Genomic DNA, 26,262 nt, shown 5'->3' with positions numbered 1-26,262 from the left:
GTTAGATGAAAAATCACAGGTGAAGTAATCTGAACCAAAATCATTCCATTCAGAAATGCTGGTGCTGTGCTTCATCTAGGTAAAAGTTACAATACTCCTTTTTCTTGTCTGTATCTGGGAGACTGAGTCAGGCTTAATCTACTGAGTTCTGCCACGACAGAACATGACTCCATATGTTGACTGGTTGCATTCTCAGAGTGTCTAGCCGTGTTTTGCTATAGTGCATAGTGCATACTGAAGGATAAAATTTGATAACTCTCCACAAGGGAACATAAGAATGAGAAAAAATTTAACCCTCACACATACTTGTGGGGCCACAATATTTTATTATTTAGCCTAAATATTTCTGGTTTGGGAAATGCATTAACACTACATATTCCATGAACTAATTTGTAGCTTTCTGAAGAGGTGAGCACCTTGGTCCCAGCAAGGTAATTCAAGTCACCAAAATTAAGGAAGGGCTTAGTAAGTGAAAAGACCTTTGATCTCTGAAGGCCAGTTCAGTGTCTGAGAGAGCTCCCTTTTCAACAGGCCACAAAATTGATTAGGCTTCCTCTGCTCTTTGATGTCATAAATCATTTTTGGATGTAGAATGGCTTGCTTTCTCTAGAAAAGGTGGGGCACGTTCCCATTTAGACACTTCAGTAGTGCTGTTGCGAGCACACTCTTTGTGGAGGTGAGAGATGGAGACTAATTTCCCCCATTACAGAACGATCTAGACTTCCAGTCTCCTATTATCTGAACAGCATGCTTCTGAACATGCATGAAAAGCAGTGCTTAGACACCTGGGAGACTTTGTCCAAGTTGGAAGTGCTAGTTTGTTTATACTGGTTCCTTCATATACTGCTGTGTATTTAATTTGGCTGATACTGATTTATCTTGGTTCCACCAGGAGTTGGGTGGTTCTGGATCAGCCTCTGGTTTTTAGGTACTTCCTGTCTGCTAATTTTCAGTCAGATGTAATTCCAGATCACTTGGATTTTTTTTTTCTGATTGAGAATATGTTGGGGGAGGGGGGAAATGCTATTTATTTGCAAATAGTGAGAAAATAGACTTGAACTTTCATTTTCCATTGAGAAACAATTTCAGTCAAAAAAATTTCTTTAACTTTATTGAACAAAATTCCTGTTTGAAAGATTATACGATTATCAGTAACATACCAGTGCAAAGGGGCACTGTTCATGCTACTTTCAGATCTTTTGTTTCTGTTATGTTGCTATTATCTACCTGTAGTTTGAATGTTGGTTTCATAAGCGTAGTTTTCATCTGCAATAGTATTACAGAATTTGGAGAGGAAGGTGGCAGTTGTTGGGGTCAGTACCGAGATGCTGACCCTCTGAAGGTATGGATCTGTCAGTACATGACGAAATCTGCGTTACTGATATGAGTGTCCAGTTGTTTATTTTGACCCTCACACAGCTGAGTTTCTCATTTTAATTCAGGCATTCGCAAAAGTGGATTGTTAGAAAGTCAAGAAGATGGGGGAGATTGGAGAGAGGGTGTTTTGTGATGTTCCAGGTTTTGTGCAATATTCATCTCAGTTAATTCGTTGTGCAGAAACAACAAACTGTGATGGAAGATGAGTTACAGAAAGAGAAGAAAGCTTGGAGAGACAAAATGATGCAACATAAGGTAAGGTTGTACAATGAGCTTTTGTCAAATAACTGTGAGGTTACTGTCATATATTTGAGAATAAATGTTATTCTGCAACAGTTAATACACCAGATTCTGTTTATTAATGATAAATATGTGCCAACAGCTGTCTTATTTTAAAAGTAGTTTAAGTTTATCCTACTTGTTTTGGCCTAGGAATTGATCATGAAGCTACAGTTGCAAATGGAAGAGGAAGAAAAGGCATTTGAAGAGCAGAAAGCAAAAGAAAGACAACACTTGGCAGAACAACGGAATACAGCAGCTGTGAAAATCCAAGCTAGATTTAGATCATTTCTAGTCCATAAAAAATATGCTCCGATCTTAAAAGAATGGAAAGATGAAATAAAAAAGAAGCAGAAAATACTAGAAGAAATAGAGAGAGAAATGAAAGAAAAAGAGGAAAAAATAAAGAGGCAAATGGAACAAAAGAGGCAAAAGAAAGAAGAAGAAAAAAAGAGACAAGAAGAACTTGAAAGACAGGAATATTTGGAACAGGTGAGGAGGCGTGAGGAATATGAGAAAAAGAAAGAAAGCCTGAGACTTGCAAGAGAAAAACAGCTGCAAATAAGCAAAGAACAGAGAAAACTAGGAGTAAAAAAAGTAAAAGCTGTGACGGGTGAAAATGGAGATAACAACAAAGAAAATGTTAAAAAGAATAAGCAGACAGAAAATACAAATGTGATAAGGGAACAGAAGAAGGAACTAAATAAGCAAGTAGAGGAACAAAAAGAAAAACAGGCTGAAATGATGGATGGAACAAACAATTGGATGATTCCAGCAGAAAGAAATTTGACACCAACACCAAGTACCCTAAGCTCTGAGAAGAAGGAACACTCTTCTCAAGTAAATAATGAGAACATATACATGAATTCAGTAACACATGTAGAAGAAAATTACTCACAAACTAGAAATCTTAAAGCTCCAAATAGTCAAACTTCAAAGGATGAATCCGTTAATTTTGGAGCTAATGACATGGTAGAAAATAAGGCAAACAATATATGCAGCAGTCTATCAAATGTCCAGCCAAATGCTAGTAATAGAGAAGTCAAAGATCAATTTTCTCAGTCTGAAACAATGGAGAAAACTCTGTTCCTAATGGAAGATGCTAATGAGGAAGTCAGAGAGACCTGGGACAAAATTAAAGATGTAGCTGAGTGTTCCAGTAGACTAATTCTTCCTGATGATATTGAAAAGAAGAGGATAAACTGGATGAACACATGTAAATCTTGGCCTAAACTATACGAAGAAAACCAAAGAAAGCAAGCAACTATAAAAAAACGACCAAGGAAAAGTTCAGTTAGCAAGATGCCTCCATTAAGTACACAAAAGATAATTCATAGTGGCCCCTGGAGTACTCTGCAGCAGGTAGCTATACAGAAAACTTAGAATGAAATGGGAAGCCATACCATCACTTTTTGGTTTTTTTTTTTTTAATTTGGTATGTCAGTGGAATGCTGTTTTGGAAGAGGAGGAGATTATCGTTGAGCAGGATACAGATCTCAGTAAGAGTTTCTCTGCACAAATGCAGAATAAGGGCGATGAGAATGACTTTTGAATTCCTATGAGTGTTGTGGAGCAGACTGGTGTGGTATTAGTCTTCAGATGATTGATAGTATCTTAAGTCTGTAAGACAATAGCTCCTAGCTCCTATTTTCTGCTAAATTAACATGGTTTTGCCTTTGTATGAGGGTCCACGTTTCAGCTCCCTGCTCATCTAGCCCCTTCAGAGTTTTGAGAAAACTAGTCTCTTCCAGAAGCAAGGCATTGCTGATGAGCTTATAGATGGTGCTTTACCATAAAGAACATTGCTTGGTTCCCAGCACTTACTTATCTTACCACTTACTAACTTATCACTGTATGCTTGCTCTGTGCTCTTGTCTTGGTATCCACTCTGAGATGACATACTAGACTACATACACTTTTAGTCTGAACTATTTTTGTCTGTTCTTGCGCACTCACTCACTCGTTACTTATGATAGTGTGACGGGAGACAATTCACACTATTAATTGCTTTGCTTAGTGTTAATCTTCCATCCATTCAAGTTCAATGTCATTAGCAAAGCATCAGTTTTATTTATTTTAAGGTGGATGTTAAAATCAAACAGATTGTTTTCATAATAACTTCTCCCATTTAGCAGAACAAACCCATCATTGCCATCCTTTTCTATATGAAAGGACTGACATGTTAGTTGTGTGCATTTTCTAAAGTGTTAGTAGAATGTAGTTTTGGTCTCTTTTTTTTTTTAAAGAAAATAACCATAATGTGACATTGTACAATGAATGTTCAATATGCAAACAATTTTATTTATCAATAAATGCATGTAGGTCACAACACTTACACTTGAAGATTTGCCAGCTTGTAGCCTCTCAACGTTATCCGAGTGTTCAAATCTTCAGGTTTTGACTCTGAGGCGCTGTGGACTAGTGGCGCTGGAAGGACTAAGTAGCTGCAAAGACCTGAAGTATATCAATGTGGAGGTACGAAGCGTATTTGATTCTTTATTATAACCCAAAGAGAATTGCCAGTTTTGCTGCTTAGGTGGTTATGCAGTTGAATATATAACTTTTATTGCCTTAAGAGCATAGGAAGATCAACAAAATACTCCCAAATGTGAACAAAGTTATACCAGCAGATCTGCATTGTATATAGCAATTTGCATTGTACTAAAGCAACATCCTGCAAATTAATCAAGCTATACTAAGAAAAGTGCATGATAGTATCGGTCTACGATTAGCGTTAGTATGGCACAGTGATACATCTTCGTTACCTCAGTCTCTCTGATTCATGAGTGGGCAGATGCTGTTCACCATAGCAGGTGCTCAGCTTAAGCAGGAGTAGGTAGAAGGAAGAGTCCTTTGCAATACACACCTTGAATATTAGTTAAAATTACTTGCATATATGCTCAAGGAACAGTATAGTGAGTTACACTAGAGGCATAATGTCTAGGTACTTGCTACTGCACAGTGTCTTACATGGCCTTGTAAATTTAATGACTAAAGAAAACATTTTGCTCTGTGATGCATCTTAATTCCAGAACTTGACAATTTACATGAAACAACTGTGTTCACCTTTTTTATTTAATGTGTTTTAACAATGCCATTTCACAAGAAAGTTAATATGTCCTTATTATTCATGGAAATCTTGAATGTTTCTGCTTACACAGTAATTGGTGTTCTTTCCAAACTATGGGGCTTTTGTTGGTTTTGGAGTTTTTAATAAAATTCAGAGAAGAGAGCTGATAATAATTGTAGTTAAAGGAGTGTTGTCTGTCCAGTAATTAGAGCTTTGCAATAGGGCAGGTTGAAATAGTTCTGTCCTTTTCTCAGTTTTCTTATCTATTGAGAATGTAATTTCTGGGATTTGATAATTTTGGGTACCTCAAAATACAAGAGCAAAGTATTAGTATAAGGGCATAATATATATCTAAGCTGCCAGTCTTACTAAGATTGGTATTTATATGTGAACTTTTTTAGATCAAATATTGTCTCTTACAGAACAATTTTGGTTTTGTGATTTGGCTTTTATTTATTTTAAAACGTTATACTTTAAATTATATACAGATTGCTTCATTGGGATATGTCAGGATAATGTAGTTAAGGAGAAGACTCTTAGATATACTTTAAAGTATGCTTTATTAATAATTTAATAATTATATACTTTGTTAATAATAATACTTTATACTCTCGCTGTGCCAGCTAATGTGGCAGTTGTCTTCCATTCAACCATAATGAAGAAACAGCTTCTTTTGTGACAGTTGAAACAGTCCAAGATTGCTTTATGGGTATTTCTCACATAGCTAAATTAGCTGCCTCTGTTTCCCTTGGACATTCATTCCTACTTGATATTGCCCCTCATTTCTGTTGATATGAAAGCTAACATTTAAGCCATATCCGTTCTCTGCTTTAACTTACTGGTGCAACTGAAGGGGCTGTCCAAGGACAGGAATCAGTGTTATGACTTCCAAAGGAAACCTGTACAAATCTCTGCCTGCAGCTGAAGGTAGCACATAAATCTAGACAGCATGTTAATTCTGGAATAGGAATTAGACTATTTGGCTTAACTGGTTTGTTACAAAGGCAGGGAATGTAAGTTTTGTTTGTTTGAGCATCTGCAGGTGAAAAACAGAAGAAAGCAGCAAGGGCAGCAAATAGTGAAATAAAAGTCCGAGGAAGCATTATTAAAATGGCGTGGGGAGGGGTATGTTAAAAGAGCAAGATCTCTTGGGGAAAAGAACATTAGCTGAGGACAGTATTAATGTTTGTGATCAAAATACCTCTAAATGCAGATTTTCATTATTAGTAAATAGGATTCCAGCAAAGTCAGAGCTGTCTTCATTAGTGTCTAGTAAATATGATGGTTTCTATGCAGTTTTTAGTTCAGTCTTCCAGGATTTGGGAAGCTAGGAAAGGCCACTCTGTCCTTAACTTCTTACACTTTTTGTTTCAATTTCTGGGCATTTTCAGAGCCAGAATGAAGTTTGAGATATATCTTTGTTCTATCCCAGCAGGAAACAAAAGGCAGTTTCTATGACTCATCAATTTATTTTCCTAATGGAAAAAATAGAGATGCCCTTACTCCTAGCTACAAGTTTAAGATAAAAATAAGCAATGATAACAATCTACCATATTTTTACATTTAATATTGCTATTTCACTTCAGATGCTATCTAACATTCTTATTTTCCTTTGTTGCAGGAAAACAACATTCAGATAATTGACTGTGAAAATCTAGAAAATCTCTGTGTTCTGATTCTGAATAAGAACTATCTTTCATCAGTTTGTGGCTTAGATGGCTGCATAAATCTCCAAAATCTTGAACTTTCCTACAATAGAATCACTCGAATTGGTAAGAAAATTAATGAAAAATTATTCCAATTTGTATAACAATATTTGTATTGTTTATATTCAGAATTATACTTCCCTTGGATTCAGGGCCAGCCAGCTGCTAAGCCCAAGTAGAATGAGGAAAGTCTTAGAACAGACCTGCATTTTAAAGCATACTCAACTTCACATTTATTTGTAGTATGGCTTAGCTATTGCCATGTATTCCATCTACCAGATCTTATAACTGTTGTCAGCCAAAGAGAACTAAAAAGCTTTCTAGAAGGGCCGCTAATATTACCTGCACCAGCTCAATAGGAATATATGAGTAGCCTGAGTTCAGTTTATCTACAGAAGCAATTAATATAAAGCCTAGCCTTGCAATGGCAGAGAGTTCCAGTGTGTTCCTGACTAACACAGTAAGTAGTTATATAGAAATCGTGTTATCTGTGTGAGTCTGTGAACCATACTAACACTGGGCCACAGCCTCTCTTTCTACTAAAATGCTGCCCATTCTGGCTCCAAACTATTGTTCTATACTTCCCTCCCACTCTGGCTCTTCATGCTGCTCATTGACCCAAAGGTGGAAAAAAGGAGGAGTCTAAGGTGGAATTGTGCAAATCATTTAGGCACAGCAGGTATGCCAATCCCTATTATATTGACAAAGGCAGTTTGTTATATTTGTTAGGTCCAACAGTTGGCAGGCAACAGGTGTATCTTTAGCATGCAGTCAACCAGTTAGAATTCACATACACCCAGACCACCCAACAGATGCACCAATACATGAAATCTTTGCGCCAGGAGATAGATGTTTTCTGTTGGCCAGACAGGAATTTTTCATGTAGTGAACAAGTGTTTGCCTCTCTGCTTGTGCTGCCACTTGGACTGTAAAGTGCCTAAGGGGTAGATATTGTGTCTCGGCTTCTGGCAAGCCAAAAATACTGCATTGTGAGCCTTGTGTTATGTAGATTTGGTATAGATGTAATCAGGATCCAGAGCCTTTTCTACTACAGTCAGGAAAGTGTAGTGCAGTGGAAATAACCAAGAGCTTTGCTGCATGTAAGTGGAGAAGCCAGTTTTTTGTTTTTAGAATCATGTACAGAGGGAAGACCATTAATGGTCCCTCAAAAGCAACATTAACAGTTGAGAAAAGGTAGTAGTAAATTGCCAGATCATTACTTGAAAGGGAGCTCTCAGGGCTTGAAAGTAGCAAATTTCCTTCAAGAAGGCAGCACAGCACATAGAACAGAACTAGGTTTAACAGCCTCCCTATACTCTAGGGACTTGGGGTTTGGTGCATGACATACTGTGAAATTTGTAAAGGCCACCAAAATACGGGTGACTGTATAACATCAGTATTATAATCTTAACAGAGATAAATCTTCAGAGGTTTGTCCATTGAAATAAAATCTTATTGTCAAGAAAAAAAATTGCATGTGATGAAGTAACTAATTTTGTACAAATTGAAACACGAAACCTGAAAAGGTGACTTTCTAGTTGTATTCTTAGTCTGTGCTAAATCTAAAGATGTTACTTGAAAAAACCGCAGAGCTGGAAATGGAAAGGAGATAAAGAGATTTTGATTTTATTTGTCTTGATTTAGACTTTTAATTTTCTTTAAAGTATGTGGACATACTTTATTTTCCTGCTGGACAGGAGGAAAATAATATAAAACAATTATTAAGCTGATGGAGGAAACACATTCACATAAGACATTTCTATAAAGAAATGGTTTCTACTGTTAAAAAAAAAAAGAGACTGAAACAGTATGAACATGGATGATGAAATTCTGTGATAAATAACAATGGCATAGCAAACAGGGAATGGGAAAGCTTAAAAAAAAATCTGTAGATTTAGGGGGTTTAATGTTGATATTTTTAATATTTTTTGCTAATATGTGCAAATTTGTATTGTTAGTATTTGCGAACAGAGTTTATAATACCTGAGAATAAAGGTGCTGGAACATCAGTGTTTACTGTAAAAGCATATCCGTACCCTAATGAGAAACAATAAAACAAATTGGTTAAAGAGGCTTCTTCTGTATCCTTGTGGCCAATAATGCTGGATAAGATTCTTATTCAGGTTTATCTCATTTGATAAAAATGTCTGTAAGATTACTGTAAGAATGACATAGTATCAGTGGATGACATTTAGGAATGTGGCATCTGTGTGGAATGTAGTATCTTTGTACAGGCCAAGTGTAGTAAATCGTCTTGTACTTTCTCTTTCGTGCAGTGTGGTGCTATGTTTACTGAGTCTCTAATGAATTTGAGTGGGTAAATAAATGTTCACAAAAATCAGCTTGGAATCTGTCTTTCTCCTTTCCAGAATTGCTTTGAGGATGTGTGGTTAAAACAGATACATAATACAGGATTTATCGTACAATAACATATTGGTTGTAAGTAGTCACATAGAATACACAAAAACGGATTTAAGAAGTTATTGTATCCCTCCCATCTGTAAACCTTGCAGGATGTCCCTTAGCAATTTTGGAAGCTGCAGTACTGTGTGATGTTCTCTGTTCATTCAGCTTTAACAAAGGCTGTGGGCTTTTTCTTAAGAAGTAAGGTTTATTTACGTTTGTAATACTTCTGTTTTAATAACTTATTGTAGGCAACTTCAAGCATACTATGATTTCTGTTTTCTTTTTTTCTCTTCTCGTTGAAATATAGCATCAGTAGGGAAAAAATTGGTTGCCAGAAAACCCTTAAAAATAACAGTAGAAGTATGAGAAATATGTCTCAATTATGCTTTTCCACTTAAGAATGCATGATCACGAATTAATTAATTGTGTCATTAGTACACTGATGTGTATTTGGATGTTTGTATTTGGAAGATGGATGCTTTACTTAAAACTTTTCTTACACAAAAAGTAGCATTTTGACTTGAGTCATAGAATACGCTTTTGTAGGATGTCTATATTGCCATAGTATGTTGGCTAAAATCCTGGCAGTGCTAAGAATAGCAATGCGTAACCGTGAATAGTCATAAATGCTTCTTTGGACCTACTCTGTTTAAGAAAGCACATAGAGGGGTATTTTTATCAGACATCTTTCAGTTTTGGGGGTTTTTTTTGTATGTGTTTTTTCATCTTCATGTTCACTGTCAGCTTTCACTCCTCTCTTATCATTCATCTTTGTCAGACTCAGAAGTTACTTCAGAACTGCATTGGTAGCTAAGGTAGAGTCCCTAGCTAACAGAGTACTGCTGCACTTTGTAAATTGCTAAGAGCTACTTCTATAAAGGTTCTCCACAAATCTTGCTGAAACCATACATTTTTCAGCAGAATGCATTTCCCCATATACTGCTATAGCTGTTGCTGGTTGCATCATATGTAAAACAGACAATATCTTCTGGAAATGTGCAGAAGACTTTCATGCTTATTTTTAATTTTGCATGGGTACAGAAGAAACATTAAAATACCATCTGTTTGTATTACATTATTCTGTCTTGTGTATGTTTCTGTTGGACTGCATTTGATAGTTTCAGAATAGATTGTGATCCCATTGTCTGTAGCCTTGGCATGTCTGTTCCAAATGACACTGGGTCTAATTAAACAAGACAGATGAGGAGAAGGAGATGTAAAAAAGGTGCTTTGTGCAGCACGCAGAATAGGAAATTTCCAGATCCTGTATTAACTCCTTGCCTTTTCTTTCTGTGTGTGCAGTCTCTCCTCTCTGCCCCACTCCAGACTAGTTCAGTGCTTTTAAAGGTTCCAGTACTGCTATGCTGATAAATTAAAAGTGGAGATTTAAGGGCTGCTCTTGTGAGGAAATCTTGGAAGCTGTTGATTTTAACACTGTCTGGAATGAAGTTGTTTTGAGACCACTAGATGGTGCTCGTTCCTTTTTTATTTTTATCCAAGCATAAAAGAAAATACAGACCAGGATCTTGCAGTCAGGATAGTATGTCATGGGCGTGTTTGAAATTCTTTCAAAATAATTCAAGATTTGTATATTTATTTCCTAAAGCACAGTTTTGAAGTTGCAGTATGGGACATTTGTTTTCGATTTAGGATGATATCTCTTTAATATCAGGCAATTGTGTTATTTCCGCTAGATGCTTTCCATTTTTAAATTACTGTGATTCGAAGGCCTATATTTGATTGTTTTTTTTAAATGTGCTGCTAGTTTTGGCAGTAGTTTATTTTTTTACTTCTGTTTTCTCCTTATCATTAATTTTATTTTTTTCTTTCTCTTCTGTATTCTCGATAATCTATGGTGCAAACTGGTCTCTAGTCTCATAATCCAGTTTATTCTCAGAGGATAATCACAAAGACATTCACCTCTGTAAAGCTCACCCAACTTCCTTTTGGGAACTTGGGAAGTTTTGCATGAAAGATGAGACAAAGTGTTAGCTCAAATAATCCTGTGAAGAATACATGAAAAAAGTAAATTCAGAAATTCCTTATTGTAGATGTTTTGTAAAGGGTGCCCCTTCAAAGGAGTTTTACTACAGAGGTACAGAAAAACTGCTTGGACCTGTAGCAAGTCAAATGCATCAGTGCTCCAGAAAGGAACGCATTGCAGAACATCTAGCATGTATAAGAACGTGGAAAGACAGTATGATTTTTGCCGTTGTAAGAGGATGATTTGGGAAAAGTTCTGTGAAAGAAACAGATGCTGACAGGAACCTTTTCCTTTGCGTCCTTTTGGGGTAGAGATCGCACACTTTCTTGCTCTTTATACTAGCTGGCAGAAGTAAGTTCGTTGAGAGTGTAATGGCTATAGAAGTATAGCTTTATACTTAAAGGCACTACATTTTCTTGATAAATTTCTTCATTAAAAATACTTTGTAACATAATTCCTTAAACAAGATGCACTTAAATAATACAGTGGTGCTGGCCTAAGTTTTAACGCAATTTGTTGTCATCTTGCTGAGAACTTAAAAAAAACCTTTTAAAAATGAAATAATGAAAATTAACTTTTAAACATAAACACTGTTTCCATTTTGAGGGGTGATTTTAAGAGGGCTGTTAGCATTTCACAGACCCCATAGGTTCTGAGTAGCAGTTATAAAGTGCTTAAAGCATAGTAAGTACAGTTTATCACTAAAAGAATGTTCTGTTCCAACAGAAGTGCTAAAGGGGTTATGAACTGTTATTATTGCTTGGTTAACAGGATCAGAAATTTGTGAAGTGTATGCATTGTCTATTTGATGAGCTCAAAATACAGTAATTATTTTTAAACCTTATACAGGACTAATATTAGTTGTTACTATAGATAATATAAATATATTGGAAGTTCAGTGTTTTCTTAGTACTTGAAAACCAACAGGTTGTTATTTCATTATGGCTTAATTCAGCTAAAATCTTTAATTTTCAGGTGGTCTGGAGTCATTGAAAAATCTTCAGAAATTAATTGTGGACCATAATCAGTTAATCAGCACAAAAGGTCTTTGTGAGACACCTACTCTCATTCACCTAGACTGCTCTTTTAATCATCTCACACAAGTTGAAGGCATTGAGAGTTGTGGACTACTTCAAATTCTGAAGTTGCAAGGCAATAACCTCCAGGAGGTAAAAGCTTTGCATTCAGTGGCTGTTGTGCATACATCTTTGTTAAGACTCATATTTTTCAGAATGCTGATCATGTGCTCTTTGTTTGCTGTGGGATGTTTCATGCTCTTAGGTACACTTTTTTCCCCCCTGTTAGAGGGAGATTTTTCAAAGTTACAAATGGCTAGCAGTTTAAGTATTTTCTTGCTCTGAAAAATTCTCCTTGAAAAATTGGCCCCTCAGTAATTATATTTCCCTCCTTTGTTTATAGCATCTAGCCTTCAGTTTAGATTATATGATGCTGATTCTTTGTTTAAAATGTAACAAAATATTATTATCGTTAGGTATAAGTAATAGTTCAGGCTGATTTGACATATGCTGATCCTCCAAAAGTTGAAGTTTGTGCTGCAGCATTTAAAATAGGAAAGTAGTTTGCTAACTGTATGCTTAGTCATATTTACTGACAATGATTCTCCTATGAATCCGAGAGGAAAACCATTGTCAATAAGCACCAAATAACTGCATAAATAAAATAGTTAGACGGTGGCTCTTGGGCTCTTGACTCTTTTTTTTTTTTTAATGTATATTGACTATTCAGACTTGGTAGAAGACATTAAAAATACTTAACACCTGATATGTAGAAATTATGTGTGACAACTGGTATATACATAATAAGGAAATGATGCATATATCCAAAATGTGTTTTTTGTGTGTCTTTAGTAATGATTTATGAAAAGCATCAGGTAAGCATTCCATTGTTGTTTCTCTAATTTATATTAATTTTAAATAACCATCTCTTTTCTATTTAGCTTCCAAGACTGGAAAATCACGTTCTCCTAAGAGAACTATATTTGGATGACAATAGCATTTCTGCTGTGAGAATGCTTTCTTTGTATTGGTTGCCTCTATTGCAGATTATTTTGCTGTCTCAAAATAGGTAAGCAAGAAACATTCTTCCATTTACAAAATTGATACAGAGGAATTTACTAACATGACACTTATCTGAAAAGTATAAATCTCAGTATGGTTAAAATATCACTATCTTTTCCGGATATTCTTTGAAAATATGTGTTTGACAAGTAATGGCACTGGCTACCTTTAGCTAAGAAAATTTGAAACAGCTTTAACTATGAAAAGTAATTTTTTCTATTAGATGTTATATGAAAATAATTTTTGAGCATTGTGGCATTATTAAAACCATGGTGTTTCTTTTTTTCCCTTTCTTTAGCAATTGTTTCTAGAGAATGTCTGTCAAACGTCATATTTCACAGCTAGCTTATTCAAAACAGACTTCGAAGGCTATGCTAAGTGCAACTACTAGAGTTAAAAAAGACAAATGAGAATGTCGGTTTTTATGTTACATGCATATGTTAATGCCCTCCAAAACAAGCATATGTGCTTTAATTTTTCACTCTTATGGTTCAGTTTGAAAGGTATAAAATAAAAAAGAAGGATCAAGACCAGCAGCATAAAACTAGACCATGCACTCGCGTACTCTCTAATTAGCTTTCTGTTCATTTTCTGAGCTAATCTGTACATCTGTAGAGTTAGGATGAACAGATAATTCAGGAGTCAAAATTTTTATTTCCCCATCCCCTTTTTCTCAATTTAAATTCTGCTGAAAAAATAAAGAACAATTATAACTTCCAATGTGTTAGTAGTCAAATGAATCTTAAATTAGTATAAATTAATTATTTTTCTATACTGTGACCATTTCGCTCTGAATAAGATTGATCTCAGCTAAACAAATAGAATATACTGTTACACACGATATACAGAATATATGCTCCAAACTAATCACTTAACTCTCCTGTTAATGAAGAGAAGAAGATGCTTTTAGAATGTGATTCCTCTGCCATTTTTAGACGTTTGCTTTGAGATTAATCATACCCTACAGGTGCTTGTTCATCTTCATTGACTATTAAGAGTCAAAATGACCAGCTCACAGGTAGGTGTCTACATTTGAACAGATGAATCCCATTCTATGTGACATTTAGTTCAGCAGAGTCAACTGTAGCTGGGATCCTGTGGAAGAAAAGATCTGTAAGACTGTTTCCTGTTATTATAGGAATGTCCTTCATGGAAAATTAATATTATTTAGTATATACAACCTATATTTTCATATAACTTTTCAGATTGTTTTCATATCATCTCTAATGAAGTAGTATGCATGTAAACTCTTGGATGTAAATATAACACCTAGTTGTATTTACAGAATCTAATCTTCAAGTTGCTGGGCTTTTAGGGTTTTTTTGTTCTTTTAATTCTTCTGGAGTTTGGAGGAAGTGCTTCCTCCCTGTGACTAACAAGAGCGTTGTTTGTTAAGTGTTAGATTCTGAATCACATGTATTGATTTAATTCAGTTCTTCACTTTTTTTTTTCTTGTCCTGTTCAGCTTTTTGTGGAAAACACAGTAATATGGCTGCATCTTCTTGTAGTTTCCTCCTCTTCCTCCAGTTTGTTTTTTGTTAACATTAAGGTGTAGCTATGCTGCGTGTAATAAAAAGTTTGCAAAACTGCTTGAAGACCTCATGTGCCTGCTAGGGAGAGAACAAACCTAGGAGCGCAGTCTCAGGCATAGCTTGAGTGCAGCCTCTGGATCTAGGTTGTGCTGGATTGGCCATGTAGATGTACCTTATGTCACTCGCCTATCCCATGTTCTTACAGTTTTTAATGTCCGTTGTAGTGCTTTTTCTTGTTTTCCAGTGGCCAAGCTGAGATGCAGTGTTTGGTCTACTGAGTTTCTTCTGCTGGACTGGGAGAAAGCACATATTTTTGCATCAGCAATCTGGATGTGCTGAAAATACACGCACACCTCCTCCCCAAACAATTCCCTTTCTTTCCTTGATGTATCTATAGCTTATCTCAAATCTTTGTGACAAACAGGACAAGATAACCTTAAATGCATATTAAAAGCCTCAAAATTCCTGGCATTTCAGTAGCCTGCTCTGTTACACTCACTTTATGTACACTTATAAGCAGCTCCATATGTGTGTGCTATAGCTTAAGTAACTCGATGTTCTATGGAAACAGTGAATGTAATGGAGTAAGCTGTTGAAAGAAAAGCTGTTTCTTTACTTTTATCCTACAGCTAGTGCAATTTTGTGAATTTTTTTCAAGTGTGCACTGAGTGCCATTTCCTTTTTACTGATTGCAGGAAGCCCATATAATGGTAATGCTGTGAATCTGCATTCTTTCTCAAAGTGAAGTACTGTGAAAAGAAAATTCTTACACTAATTTACAGGACTTTTTTATACCTGAGATGCTTTGTTTGTATCATAAACCAGAAATTGCCGAAGGTGAAACTCCAAAAATTATTTGTTTTAAACCTACAATCTAGCAACAAGGAATTATAATATAACAGGTAGTGATTAACTCCCTGAAATACAAAAATGGCAGCTATTTCACCACAGCTGCTTTTATTAAGTGTTTTATTGTGGCTTTCACATACAAAGCATATACTTGGTCAACGTGCAATTGACCAAAGCCAATGATGACTATCCTCTTGACTTGGTTACTGCAGAATTGGCACTATGAAGATCTATGCTCTATTTTATAGCAGCTGGAGAACACAACTGTTAAGTTAGTTTAAAAAAGGCACATTTTCTTTTTTCTTCTGTTGTGGGTAAAGGTTTAGGTGTAGGAGAGAAAAACCTTGCCCCTGGGACTAAAATTAATACATACTTAATATGTGTTAAGAGTTCATGTGGTATTTAAAATTGCATGTAATCCCACTTAATTATGTAGCTTACTTGTTAATGTCTTTTTCATTTAAAAGTTTTACAGTGAGACTAAATCAATCTGCTGTTCAGGTAGCCATTACTTCCCCCCCCAACTTCAAAATAGACATATCTATCCCTCTTAAAATTTCTGTTTTAATATAGCATTAATATGGCAAAGTTCTTTTTTTGTTATCTCATGTTTTTCATTAAGATAACCTAAGTGTGGTAGAGAAAAATGTAATATTTAAAAAAAAATGCAGTCATCTGCAAAAATTCCTTTTTTTTTTGGAAACTGGTTTGGCCAGAATCAAGTTCTTTGTGCACATGTTGCTCCCATGTTTTTGCAACTAGATGCATTCTATTCCTAAAAGGCTTATAATAGAAATGCTAAAAAGTCAGCTCAACTCTTTCTTAGTATGTATTGTTCTCCCTACTTAAATATATATGGTATCTATGTTTTTAACCTAATTTCTCAGATGTAAGAATTGAACTCACTGTCATTGCAAGCCATCGTGTTTTGAGAATTAGACTACTTTTCCAGAGTCATCATAATAAATCTAATTGTTATTGGATGTTGAAATAAGTCAGTCATGAAAAAGCTATACTTATGTATAGTGGTTTTCCCCATCCCATCCTTACCAGTCTAGATTTTTTTGATCACTTTCAGTAATTCTTTGCTGGTGATAATTTTGTCTCTAAGTATGTGGCACCATGGGCAATACGGTTGAAATACTGCCTACTAGAGTATTCAAGAAACAAGTGGCTGACTGACAGATTTCCTACATTATATTTGATTACTACTTATAAATATGGTGAATATTGCAAACTAAAATATTTTTATTTTTAAAGAATGACAAAGAAATATGGGCTTTACTTGAAGATCTAGATTAATATAAATTTGTTTTTAATTATTTTGCCCTCCTTCCTCCTAATTTCTTGTTAACATCAATGATAATTTTTCTGGGGAAAAGCAGATGCACAGCAGGATTTGGACCATCCTGAGCAGTAACCGCTATTCATGTTCAGAAAAGCAATCTTTATTTTCTCTGATGCATACTTGCAACTGTTCTAGTCTCTTAAATCTTGTTTTCTGACACAGAGCTTCTGTGGCTATCTGTGCCCTGTCCTCCTGCAGCCTTAAATGGGAGCAGAAGGAGGAAGCTATAGCTTGCTTTTTTGTGAATATCTTTTACTTTTGTGTCTTCTTTGTAATTTATATCTCTCTTATGCCCAGGGCTAATGTGACAAGGTCAAGCAGTATTAAGTTTTCAGTAATGTCCTTTGTCTTTCTGGTTTGAATTTTCTTAGGAAAAAAATTAACAAAGAATGTCAGTAAAGGGAAAGCTATAGAATGACGGGGAAACGTTTTAACTCTCATAATGCCAACAGCAGGCAAGGATAGTCCAGTAGACAATTTCTAATTCACCACAGCATATACTGATAAAGATCCAGAGAACTCACTCACTATAAATAAAAAAATACTACGTTATCTTTTGTCCCTTGTGCAAAGTATGACATTTATTTTCCTGGATATTTCTGAATATGTGAATCTATAATCTGAATCATGGATTTTCAGTCTTTGCAGCCATACTGTTAGCCACTAATATCTATGATGATGTTTGTTACAAATATTAAATATATTTATATACTATTGACTGGTCATGAGAACCTAAAATGCTGGTATTTGTAGTACTATGTACAGATCTATGTATAAGGCTTAATGCTTTTTAGAGTTAATACTTCTTCATATTTATTTGATTCCATGGAAAACTGTCAGGGAGGTAATAGAACTAAATAGGACTAGAACCAGGATAACTTTACAGTATGGTTTGAGAAAGAAATGGAAGTATAGTGACACATACTCAGTTGGCTTTATATCTGTTTCTCTGAATTTACTATTAAAATGTTATGTTGTCATATAGAAATACTTGTCAACTGAACATGGAAATTATTTTTTTTCTGTTTTGCATATGGCCAAATTTTCAATAAGATGAAAGAATCTACAACCAACATTTGGTCCAGAATTTGTGTACCAGAGTTAAATCCAGCTCTGTCTTTCACTTGTAATGCCTGTGCTGGAAACACAACGTAGTCACACATTTCAGCAACAAATAAGCATTTTTGGCTCTGACCAGCTGTAAGTTTGTGGAGTGAGTGGGTTTTGGTTTTTTGCATGGTCATGTTTCTGACCATAAGAATTCTGATTTATAGCTTTCAAAGGCACTATATCCCTCAGAAAATACTGCTTTCCATGAAAATTAGCAGTCACAAAGTGACTACACACATTGCCATTGGTGTTACTATTCTCTCATTAAGCTTAGGCCTTGTCCTTACAGGGATGAAACATGTTACCTAAACGTGTATTTTTTTTAAAAAAGATATAGTTGATTTAGTATGTGCTTATACATAAACATTCTAGTTTTAGTTGAAGACTGTTTTTTTTTGCATCTTGATTTTAATTTTTCCTCCCTCTTTCACATTTGACATAAAATAAACTTCTTAATCTGAAAGGTAATATTTGGAAATAGCCTGGCAGCTGACCGAACCATTCAACATTCATTCTTAGTTGCACCAGTGCAAGTTTGTAAGTAAAGAAACTTGAATAACACTGGATGCTAATGTTTTAATAGTAGTGATAATATCTTACAGTCCAAAATCCTTTGTACAGATAAATGTCAGCTCAGTTTCTTTACATTTACTCTTCAGTACTACAAATAAGAATTTTGTTATGGCTTTACTATTGCTTTGCTGCTTTATTGCACAAGAGCTCTGATACGCAAGAATAGCAATTCCATAACTGTCTGTATAATAGGCACCTATTTGACACTGTCTTACAGAAGTAGTAAGACACAGGAAGCACTAAAAATATATTACAGGACAGTCCAGCCTTGACCTGTTAAGAAATACAACTGTGACAATGATTATGTTAGTTTTAGGATCTAGGAAGTAATGTGCTGAGTGGGGAAGAGAAACAAACTGACAAGAAGTTTGAACAATGAGAAATGAAGGAAGAGGAAAGAGGAGAAGCAGATTTTATTTCTTCTCCAGAATCAGGGCCTTCTGTTCGTTTCATTCTAGTTATGGTGCCTAAAGAAAAGCCAGTTGAGTTGTGTAAATTTTACAAGACTTCAGACCCTCAGCACTACATGCAAGAAACAGAATGAAATATTTGCCAGATAAAACAAAACATTAATGAGTAAATATTAAAAACTGAGCTACTGAGAAGACTAAGAAATGCTTTCAAGTTAAAATTTCAGTAATTAGTTCTAGCACCTTGGATAGCTAAATGAGTATTTTCTTATGTAAGTAAATTGTCATAACTATAAAAGATTCTGGTGCCTTTCTGTTTATGAACTGCTGTTTTATTTAATTGAAAAAAACCCTCTTCTGTTTTGTTCTTAGATTAACTGAGCTTGTGCCTTTAAATTCATTTGTATCTTTGGAAAAGCTTGATATCAAAAATAACTGCTTGTCAGGTAAGTTGTATAAAAAACATAAAACCCCATCCAAACAAGAACTTCTTAATTAAATTATAAACTTATTTGAATTTGATTGTTCCCATTTATTTATAAGAGACATTTATACAGAAAACATAAATATTTTCCAAACATGGATGTTATAGATATTAATTATAACTATACTGTATAGGTAGCAGAACTGCTTGTAGTACTTCATGATTTTGTTACATTTTACTTTCATGTAAGATTTTTATGAAAAAAAATATGGTTCTGCATTCAAATTTATATTTAATTTTCTTTCCTACTACAATACAGACCTTAAAGGTGTCATTACATGGTTAAGTGGCTGTCATAAACTAAGGGAGTTGTCACTCAGTGGAAATCCTCTTCTCCAAGAAAGGAATTGGAGGTAAGAAAATAAATTGATTTGCTGAATCAAAAAATCAAAATCAGCCAAAAACTTGGTGTACAGGCATTAGTTAAATAGTAGAAATGAGGTATGAACACTACGACAAATTGGAAGAGAATTATATGAAAATGACAAATAAAATTCAATTCTGTGATCTTCATTTTCTAAGAATTCCAGTTTGTAGTTTTGTTTAAACAAAAATCTTGATGTTTGACCTAGCACTTGGAACCTTAATAAGAAGCAGTTTGTGCTAAAACTCGACAGTGGTCTCTCTATGCTATTTAACTGTTATCCTAAATAAGTGTTTTACTTTACGACAATTTCTTTAGACAAATGCAGAAATTATAAAGATGATATAGGCCTTCTTTGTGCTGTTTATTTGTAACTGCTTCTTTGTCCATTCATCAAAATATCTTCTTTTTCAGCATGAATTCTGGTCATTCCTCTTTACTGACAAGTTTACCACCTTTGGTAACTTTAACTTTCTGACTGAGGCTTTGTCTGATCTTTATTACCCTATTTTACATTTCATTAAAACTTTTACACAGACATGACCGTCCACTCAAGCTTTTTCTCCTTCTCTTTCATCTGCACTGTTTAAAATCTTTGTTTTTTCTCTTATTATTAATGTTCTTACACTGCTTACTTGCGCTTCTCAGAACCATCAGTTTCTGACTGTCTGTCACATAGCTTCTTAGAGTGTTTCTCTTTCTGCTTTGCTGTCTTTTTTTTTTTCTTATTTACTCCCTTCCATCACTTCATCCATTCACTGCTTAACAGTCTCGCTGCTGTGACAGGTTCACGCTGCACATAGCTAGAGAAAGGGTGGTGTCTATAATAAATGTATCAAGGAATCCTTGGCTTAGCATCTTTTAAGGAAAAAAATTTAGAAGAAGAAAGTCGGAATGAATGGTTGATTTTTCCTTTGTAGTTGAAGCTTAGACTTTTTTCTTGTTCTGAGAATTCCCTATCGTTACACCAAAAATTAATAGCTCTTATGGTTATGAAAGAGACACAGATGTAAAAATAATGCTGTTCTTTGCCCTCCAGTGATGCATAATACTGAAATAATAATCTGAAAAAAATTAAAGAGCTGGTCCTAGAGAGTATTATATGTGTACATAGAAAAACTGGATAGGGTAGAATGGAAACTTGACATATGAAATGAGATACATGCAGTCACCAGAATCCCTGAAATGAGTAGTTGAGATAGGATTGTATTCGTAATCCATATGAGTAAAATTGTACATGGATAGTTTTTTTTATATTTTTTTGTATTTTAGTAGAAGTGTCTTGGTTTCTTGAGAATTCTGTGATCTGAAAGCCTGTACGTGGGCCAATGCCATCAAGACTTAAAGCTGTCTGAGAGAATTGCTCAAGAGAAGTACAGTAGTGCTGTTAATTTAATGTGAAGTGTTCCTTCATCTTCCTTAGAATTAATACTTCCTAGTCTACAGGCCTCAAAGAGCAGAATGACAAGTTGGAAATGCAATTTTAGATTTTTAGGTGACATTCTAGAATACATGTGTTGAAATGGTACAGTGTCTTTTAGTGAACTCTTACTATAATTCCATTAAATGTACAAAGAAGCATTTAATAAGTAAGAATTTAAATCATTACCAATTCTTTTAGCTGAGGAAATCAAGCATTTACTTAGGAAAGTGTTGACATAATAAAATGTCTGAGGAAGTTAAATGAGACACAACAGTTGGACTTTCATTTTGGATGTAATTAAAACAGGTGACTGAGATTTTTTTATTAGAAAAATATGATTTTTTTTTAAGCTTAACAATTTTGAAGAATGACCAGAATTGCTCCTTGTAGAATTTCAAGTCAGTTAAAGGTGAGACTTTACACTGCAATGTTACACAAGAATGTGTTTAGATAAATTATGTTCACATTTGCTGTATTAGATTGCCTAGTATAACAGCAGCAAAGTTTGGGGTATGTGTGTTTTGGAGTATGTGTTGTATTAAGAGAAAAAACAAGAACAAAACCACCCTTACAAGTATATCTTCAGTTAGAAGATTCTTGTACAAATTTCTGATTAGTATTCCAGTGGAAAAAAAGCTATTTGAAACATTTAGTTGGAAATGTTTGAGTAGTTTGAAAGACAGCTTTACAAATACATTCTCAGTTGGTTTGTTTGTTTTTTAACGAACGGACTTATTTGGACTCCCATGGTTCCTGCAGGTAATTTTGTGAATAAAATTCAGTGACTGTGACAATATTTTAAATTCCCATTCGCATTGTTTTAATTCCCACTATTTTACAGAACTAACTGTTATTTCACTTGTAACTTGGAGGGGAAAAACTTTCTGAATTCCAATTTAACTATAAGAACTGACACTTTAGATTGCTTGACCCAATAGAGCTTTTATGATTAGACAAGAGATTAATTTGTCTAAAGGATTTAAAGTATGGGATACTATAAAATATGGATTTGCTGAATACAGCATTGACCATAACTTCAGGCAATATGTTCCAGTGAACTTTACATAACCCCTTGATACCAACAAAGGAATTAGTTGTAAAATTTCCCGATCGGTTTTGTACTTTCATGTCCAGCCAGCGATAACACCAACAAAAGTGAAGTAGTAAGAAATTGTTTTTTAAAAATTAAACCCTGGGATCAGTCTGAGCACTCCTAGGGGAATGTGTTTCAATGCTGTAATGATTAATAGAGCCTCTTAAGTGACAGAATATTCACCAGGAAGTTTTCACTAAATGAAATATTGACTCAGCCCTTCACCAGGAGAAACCCAGCTGGAAAAACTAGTGTTGAGATCCCATAGCTCTAAGACACAATACTTCCAGCATCAATCAACTTTGATATGGCACTTTTTTGATGTATCACTATTCAACATCAGCTTTGGTAATTTCTCTCTATGTGTTCAGGGACTGTGTATCTAAATCCATCGTTTTATTCCAAATGTATTTCAGACAGTGTTATTCTTGCATTAATGGGCAGTAGAGAAGGAAAGTTTTATATTTGCCAAAAACTAATATTCTATTCTATTGAGCGACATTTTGGAATATTCTAACTCAGTCATAGAAACTTTCTCTAATTTTAAAGTTAGTGTATATTGTCTGAGCTGAGTAATAGTCCTTTAACTTCACAGGGAATAGTCAGGGAGTTCTAAAATTTTGAAAACTGTTATATTTTTTAATAGTAAGGGGACTTACAGCCTACAATAAGTATTCTTTCAAGAGTTCTTAAGTGTTACTTAAAACTAACTTAATGAAAATATTGAGTGTTGATGTATTGATTTAAATAATTTTGCAGTCTTGAAACTTTCAACAAATTTGGTCTGGTATAAGAAATATGTGAAACAAGGTTGCAGTACTAGATTATATTTCACAATAGCCTAAAAGCGTGAGCATTGATGATACTGTTTTTTTTAAATCAGTAGATAAGTTTCTCATACTTATTTTTTCTTACATCAGTGGCCCCAGCTGTCCTTTTCATAGCAAGGAAATGTCATCTCTACTGTCGTCTCTTTCACTGACGCAAATTCAGTATTTCAAAAGTGGATTTTTTTCCTGTCAGTCATACTGAATATCATATTGCTTTATGTGGTATATGTAAATGGTGAAGGGAGTAAGACTGACAAAGTTTAGTATTTTGCACAGTTTTTAAATCTAAACTTTTCAATGTGTCACATCACTGTCACAAAATCAGTGCCGTATCTTAATCCTATGATTCAGTTTGCTGTGTTGCCTACTAATCAAATGCATTACAGATGCCTATGCACAAGTGTGTCAAATTTTCCTGTTATTGTTTAAATAGGTAAAATGCTAGCTTTAGTGAATTGAGAATGTTGCCATTGACCTCCCTGGGGTCAATATTTCAGCAGTGGTCTTTATACCAACGAAGTATTAAGAAATCTTGCTAAGTTCTGTGGTTTATTAAGAATAACGTTTTAGTTAATATATTAACATATGAAGTCAGGACAAATATATACAAATACTTAGAGAACTATCATCATGTTCTGTCTTGTTATATGATCGTATCAATAAAACGGGAGTTTTAGCATCAAGGGTTTTTTGTAAAACTAATTATAACTCTTTCTTTTCCCAGGCCTTCCTTGTGTAAGGTCCTTCCTAGTTTACAGTTTCTTGATGGTGAGATCTTAAACTATCATATTTTACCCACAACTGAAAGAATCAAAAGATCAGAATCAAGAACTTTTTTGGAACTTTGTCAAGTTCAAATTGAAGAAAATGCTCTGCTGAAAAAAAAGGCTGCTGAACTGGGGTATGTATTTATGTGAATATAAATTGTGTTCAGAAATACGTTTTCATGTATTGTTAGTGTAGTTCTTGGTGTCTTGTGAATTTTACTTAGCCTTTTGCCTGGAAACGTATTATATTAAGAAAGAGATTAGAATAATTGACTTCAGTGCAAAGTGTATTTCAGATATATAAAATATATCTGGCCCCCATAAAATAAAATATGTGGGCCTTGACTTTTCCTTTTTTAAGTTGGAGAAGACAGGTGATTCAAAACCTTCAGTTAGTAGTAGTTGAATGAATTCATACACACAATATATTACAGTGCTATGCAGGAATAGTAGCTTAAATCCTGAAAGTGGTGTAATCATATTAACATGATTTCCAGCTTCAGCTTAATCAAACCTAGTTTGGCTAGTGGTGCAATATGCTCTATTTTTTTCCTGCATTTGTTTTCCATGTCTGTATTACTCACTTTCTAAATGATTGCAAAAGATTTGACCTCTTTTCTCTTAAAGTAGTGGATCAGATGGCTCTGTTTACAGGTTTTTGATTTTGTCATACTTACTACCTTTATCATTATTACCATGATTAGCTGTCCAGTGACTTCAGCTTAAACACTGAAGGTCGTAATTTATCATTTATACCTGCTATCTTTTCATTGCTTTGCAATATCTAAATAGCTCAAACTTCTCATGTTTTCGCACTTGGTAATATTGCATGTTTTATTCCTTCTTAGTTACTTTTCATTTCCTAGCAGGTTCACAATATCCTTGTAGTCCTTTTAATATCCACCTTGTCTGCTGATATTTGGAAAGATAGTTTCCTTGATCCTGCCAGGTACTGAACATTATCCCAGAGCGGGTGAAGCATGTGATGTTTGACAATGCTTTAGTCTGAACTTCTCCTTGTGTACTTTGTTGGTTCAGGAAAGGTACCCGCATTTTTTTCAGCATCTAGCTGTTTTGCATTTACATGTAAGCCTGTATATCTACAGTGTCTTGTTACTACCTAACAGGTTATTACACTGATGTATTATTGGCTGTTACTAAGCTGCAATAAAATCTTCATAGCTCACAAAACAGATTTATTTGAAGAGGTTCATATTAAGAATTAGATTGAAAGTAGTTTGGGAGAAATTATAGTGCAATTTTCTATGATAGATATAATGTCTAGGTGGCTCCTAGAACTCATATGTTTCTCCATTAAACCCTCAAGATATGTCTTCTCCACTTCTGTGATTTTTGGCTTCTGGTTTGCAAGCAGGAAGCTGATATTTCCTAATCTATTTACCATTTTGAAATAGTGTTCGTTCCTTTCTCTTTCTTAAAAGGAAAAAAGGAGAGGCAAAAAAAAGTACTTCTCCTTTATGGTAGAGAAAATTTTCTTATGTCTGAGATTTAGGACCTGTTTCATCAGTAACCTTTGCAGAAAAAAATGACAATCTGTAATTAGGATATGATTTGTGAGAGAGCTGTCGTAGAATCTGAGGACGTAACTTCCACATACATTTCTGCAAGATGGTAAAAAATGACAGGGAAAGACGTAATTCACAAAATGTAATGGTTTATTTAACCATGGTCTGCATGAATGTACAGCCAGACAGGTAAGAAATCTGTTGGGTAGTCAGGCTCAGACCATCCATTAACTATTAATAGTTAATGGCTGTGCTACTTTCTGGAGGCTGACTTGTCCTTCTAACATCTTTATCAAAGACCTGGAGCCAGAGGTGGAGTGCACACTTACCATGCTTGCAGATGACAACAATTTGGAGGAAACTGTTTACATGCCTGAGGGCAGGGCTACCATTCAGAAGGACCTAGGCAAGCTGGGGAGACAGGCCAACAGGAGCCTTGTAAATTCAACAAGGACAAGTGCAAAGTTCCTTACCTTGGAAGGAGTGACCCCTTGCAACAGGCTGGGACTGGCTGGCTGAGAAATGTCTCTGCTGAAAAGGACCTTTGGATCTGGGTAGATAAGAAACTGAAGGTGAGCCGTCAGCGTGCCCTGGTAGCAAAGAAAGTTAAAAACATCCTGGGCTGTATCTACAGGAACATAGCCAGTAGGTTGAGAGAAGTTATTATTTCCTTCTCTTCAGCCCTTATTAGCTTGCATCTAGAATACTGTGCCCCGTATTTTGGGTCACCAATACATAAAAGACATTGATAAACTGGAACAGGTGGCGCGTGGCCCCGAAGATGGTCAGGGGGTTCAAGCACATGCTCAAGAAGACAGAGCCAAGCTGTTTGCAATGGTGCATGACAGGAGGATGAGCAACAAGGACCTAAGCTGAAACAAGAGAGGTTCAGACTGGTGTGGTGGGTTGATTCCAGCCAGTAACTAAGCACCCACCAGCTGCTTGCTCACTATTGTCCCCACCAGCAGTTTGGGAGGGAGAATCAGAAGAACCAGAAGCAAGAAAAACCCGTGGATCAAGATAAAGACAGTTTAATAAGTAAAGGAAAGAGGA

General features: G+C 35.0%; 1 protein-coding gene across 1 annotated transcript in view; it reads left to right on the top strand.

Moving 5' to 3' along the window:
• LRRIQ1 (leucine-rich repeats and IQ motif containing 1) overlaps nucleotides 1–26,262 on the top strand; it is a 116,623-nt gene that overhangs the window by 5,192 nt on the left and 85,169 nt on the right. The window contains exons 6-14 of the mRNA XM_009325353.1: nucleotides 1,558–1,632; nucleotides 1,810–3,018; nucleotides 3,979–4,131; nucleotides 6,348–6,498; nucleotides 11,798–11,991; nucleotides 12,780–12,907; nucleotides 19,095–19,168; nucleotides 19,466–19,559; nucleotides 23,641–23,817. Coding sequence (XP_009323628.1) covers nucleotides 1,558–1,632; nucleotides 1,810–3,018; nucleotides 3,979–4,131; nucleotides 6,348–6,498; nucleotides 11,798–11,991; nucleotides 12,780–12,907; nucleotides 19,095–19,168; nucleotides 19,466–19,559; nucleotides 23,641–23,817 — 2,255 coding nt within the window. The remainder of the gene's footprint in view (nucleotides 1–1,557; nucleotides 1,633–1,809; nucleotides 3,019–3,978; nucleotides 4,132–6,347; nucleotides 6,499–11,797; nucleotides 11,992–12,779; nucleotides 12,908–19,094; nucleotides 19,169–19,465; nucleotides 19,560–23,640; nucleotides 23,818–26,262) is intronic.

The sequence above is a fragment of the Pygoscelis adeliae genome, unplaced genomic scaffold (assembly GCF_000699105.1).
Source record: "Pygoscelis adeliae isolate BGI_AS28 unplaced genomic scaffold, ASM69910v1 Scaffold196, whole genome shotgun sequence".
Classification (NCBI taxonomy): Eukaryota; Metazoa; Chordata; class Aves; order Sphenisciformes; family Spheniscidae; genus Pygoscelis; species Pygoscelis adeliae.
The sequence above is the reverse complement of the archived record's forward strand: the minus strand, read 5'-3'. Positions and strand labels throughout refer to the sequence as shown.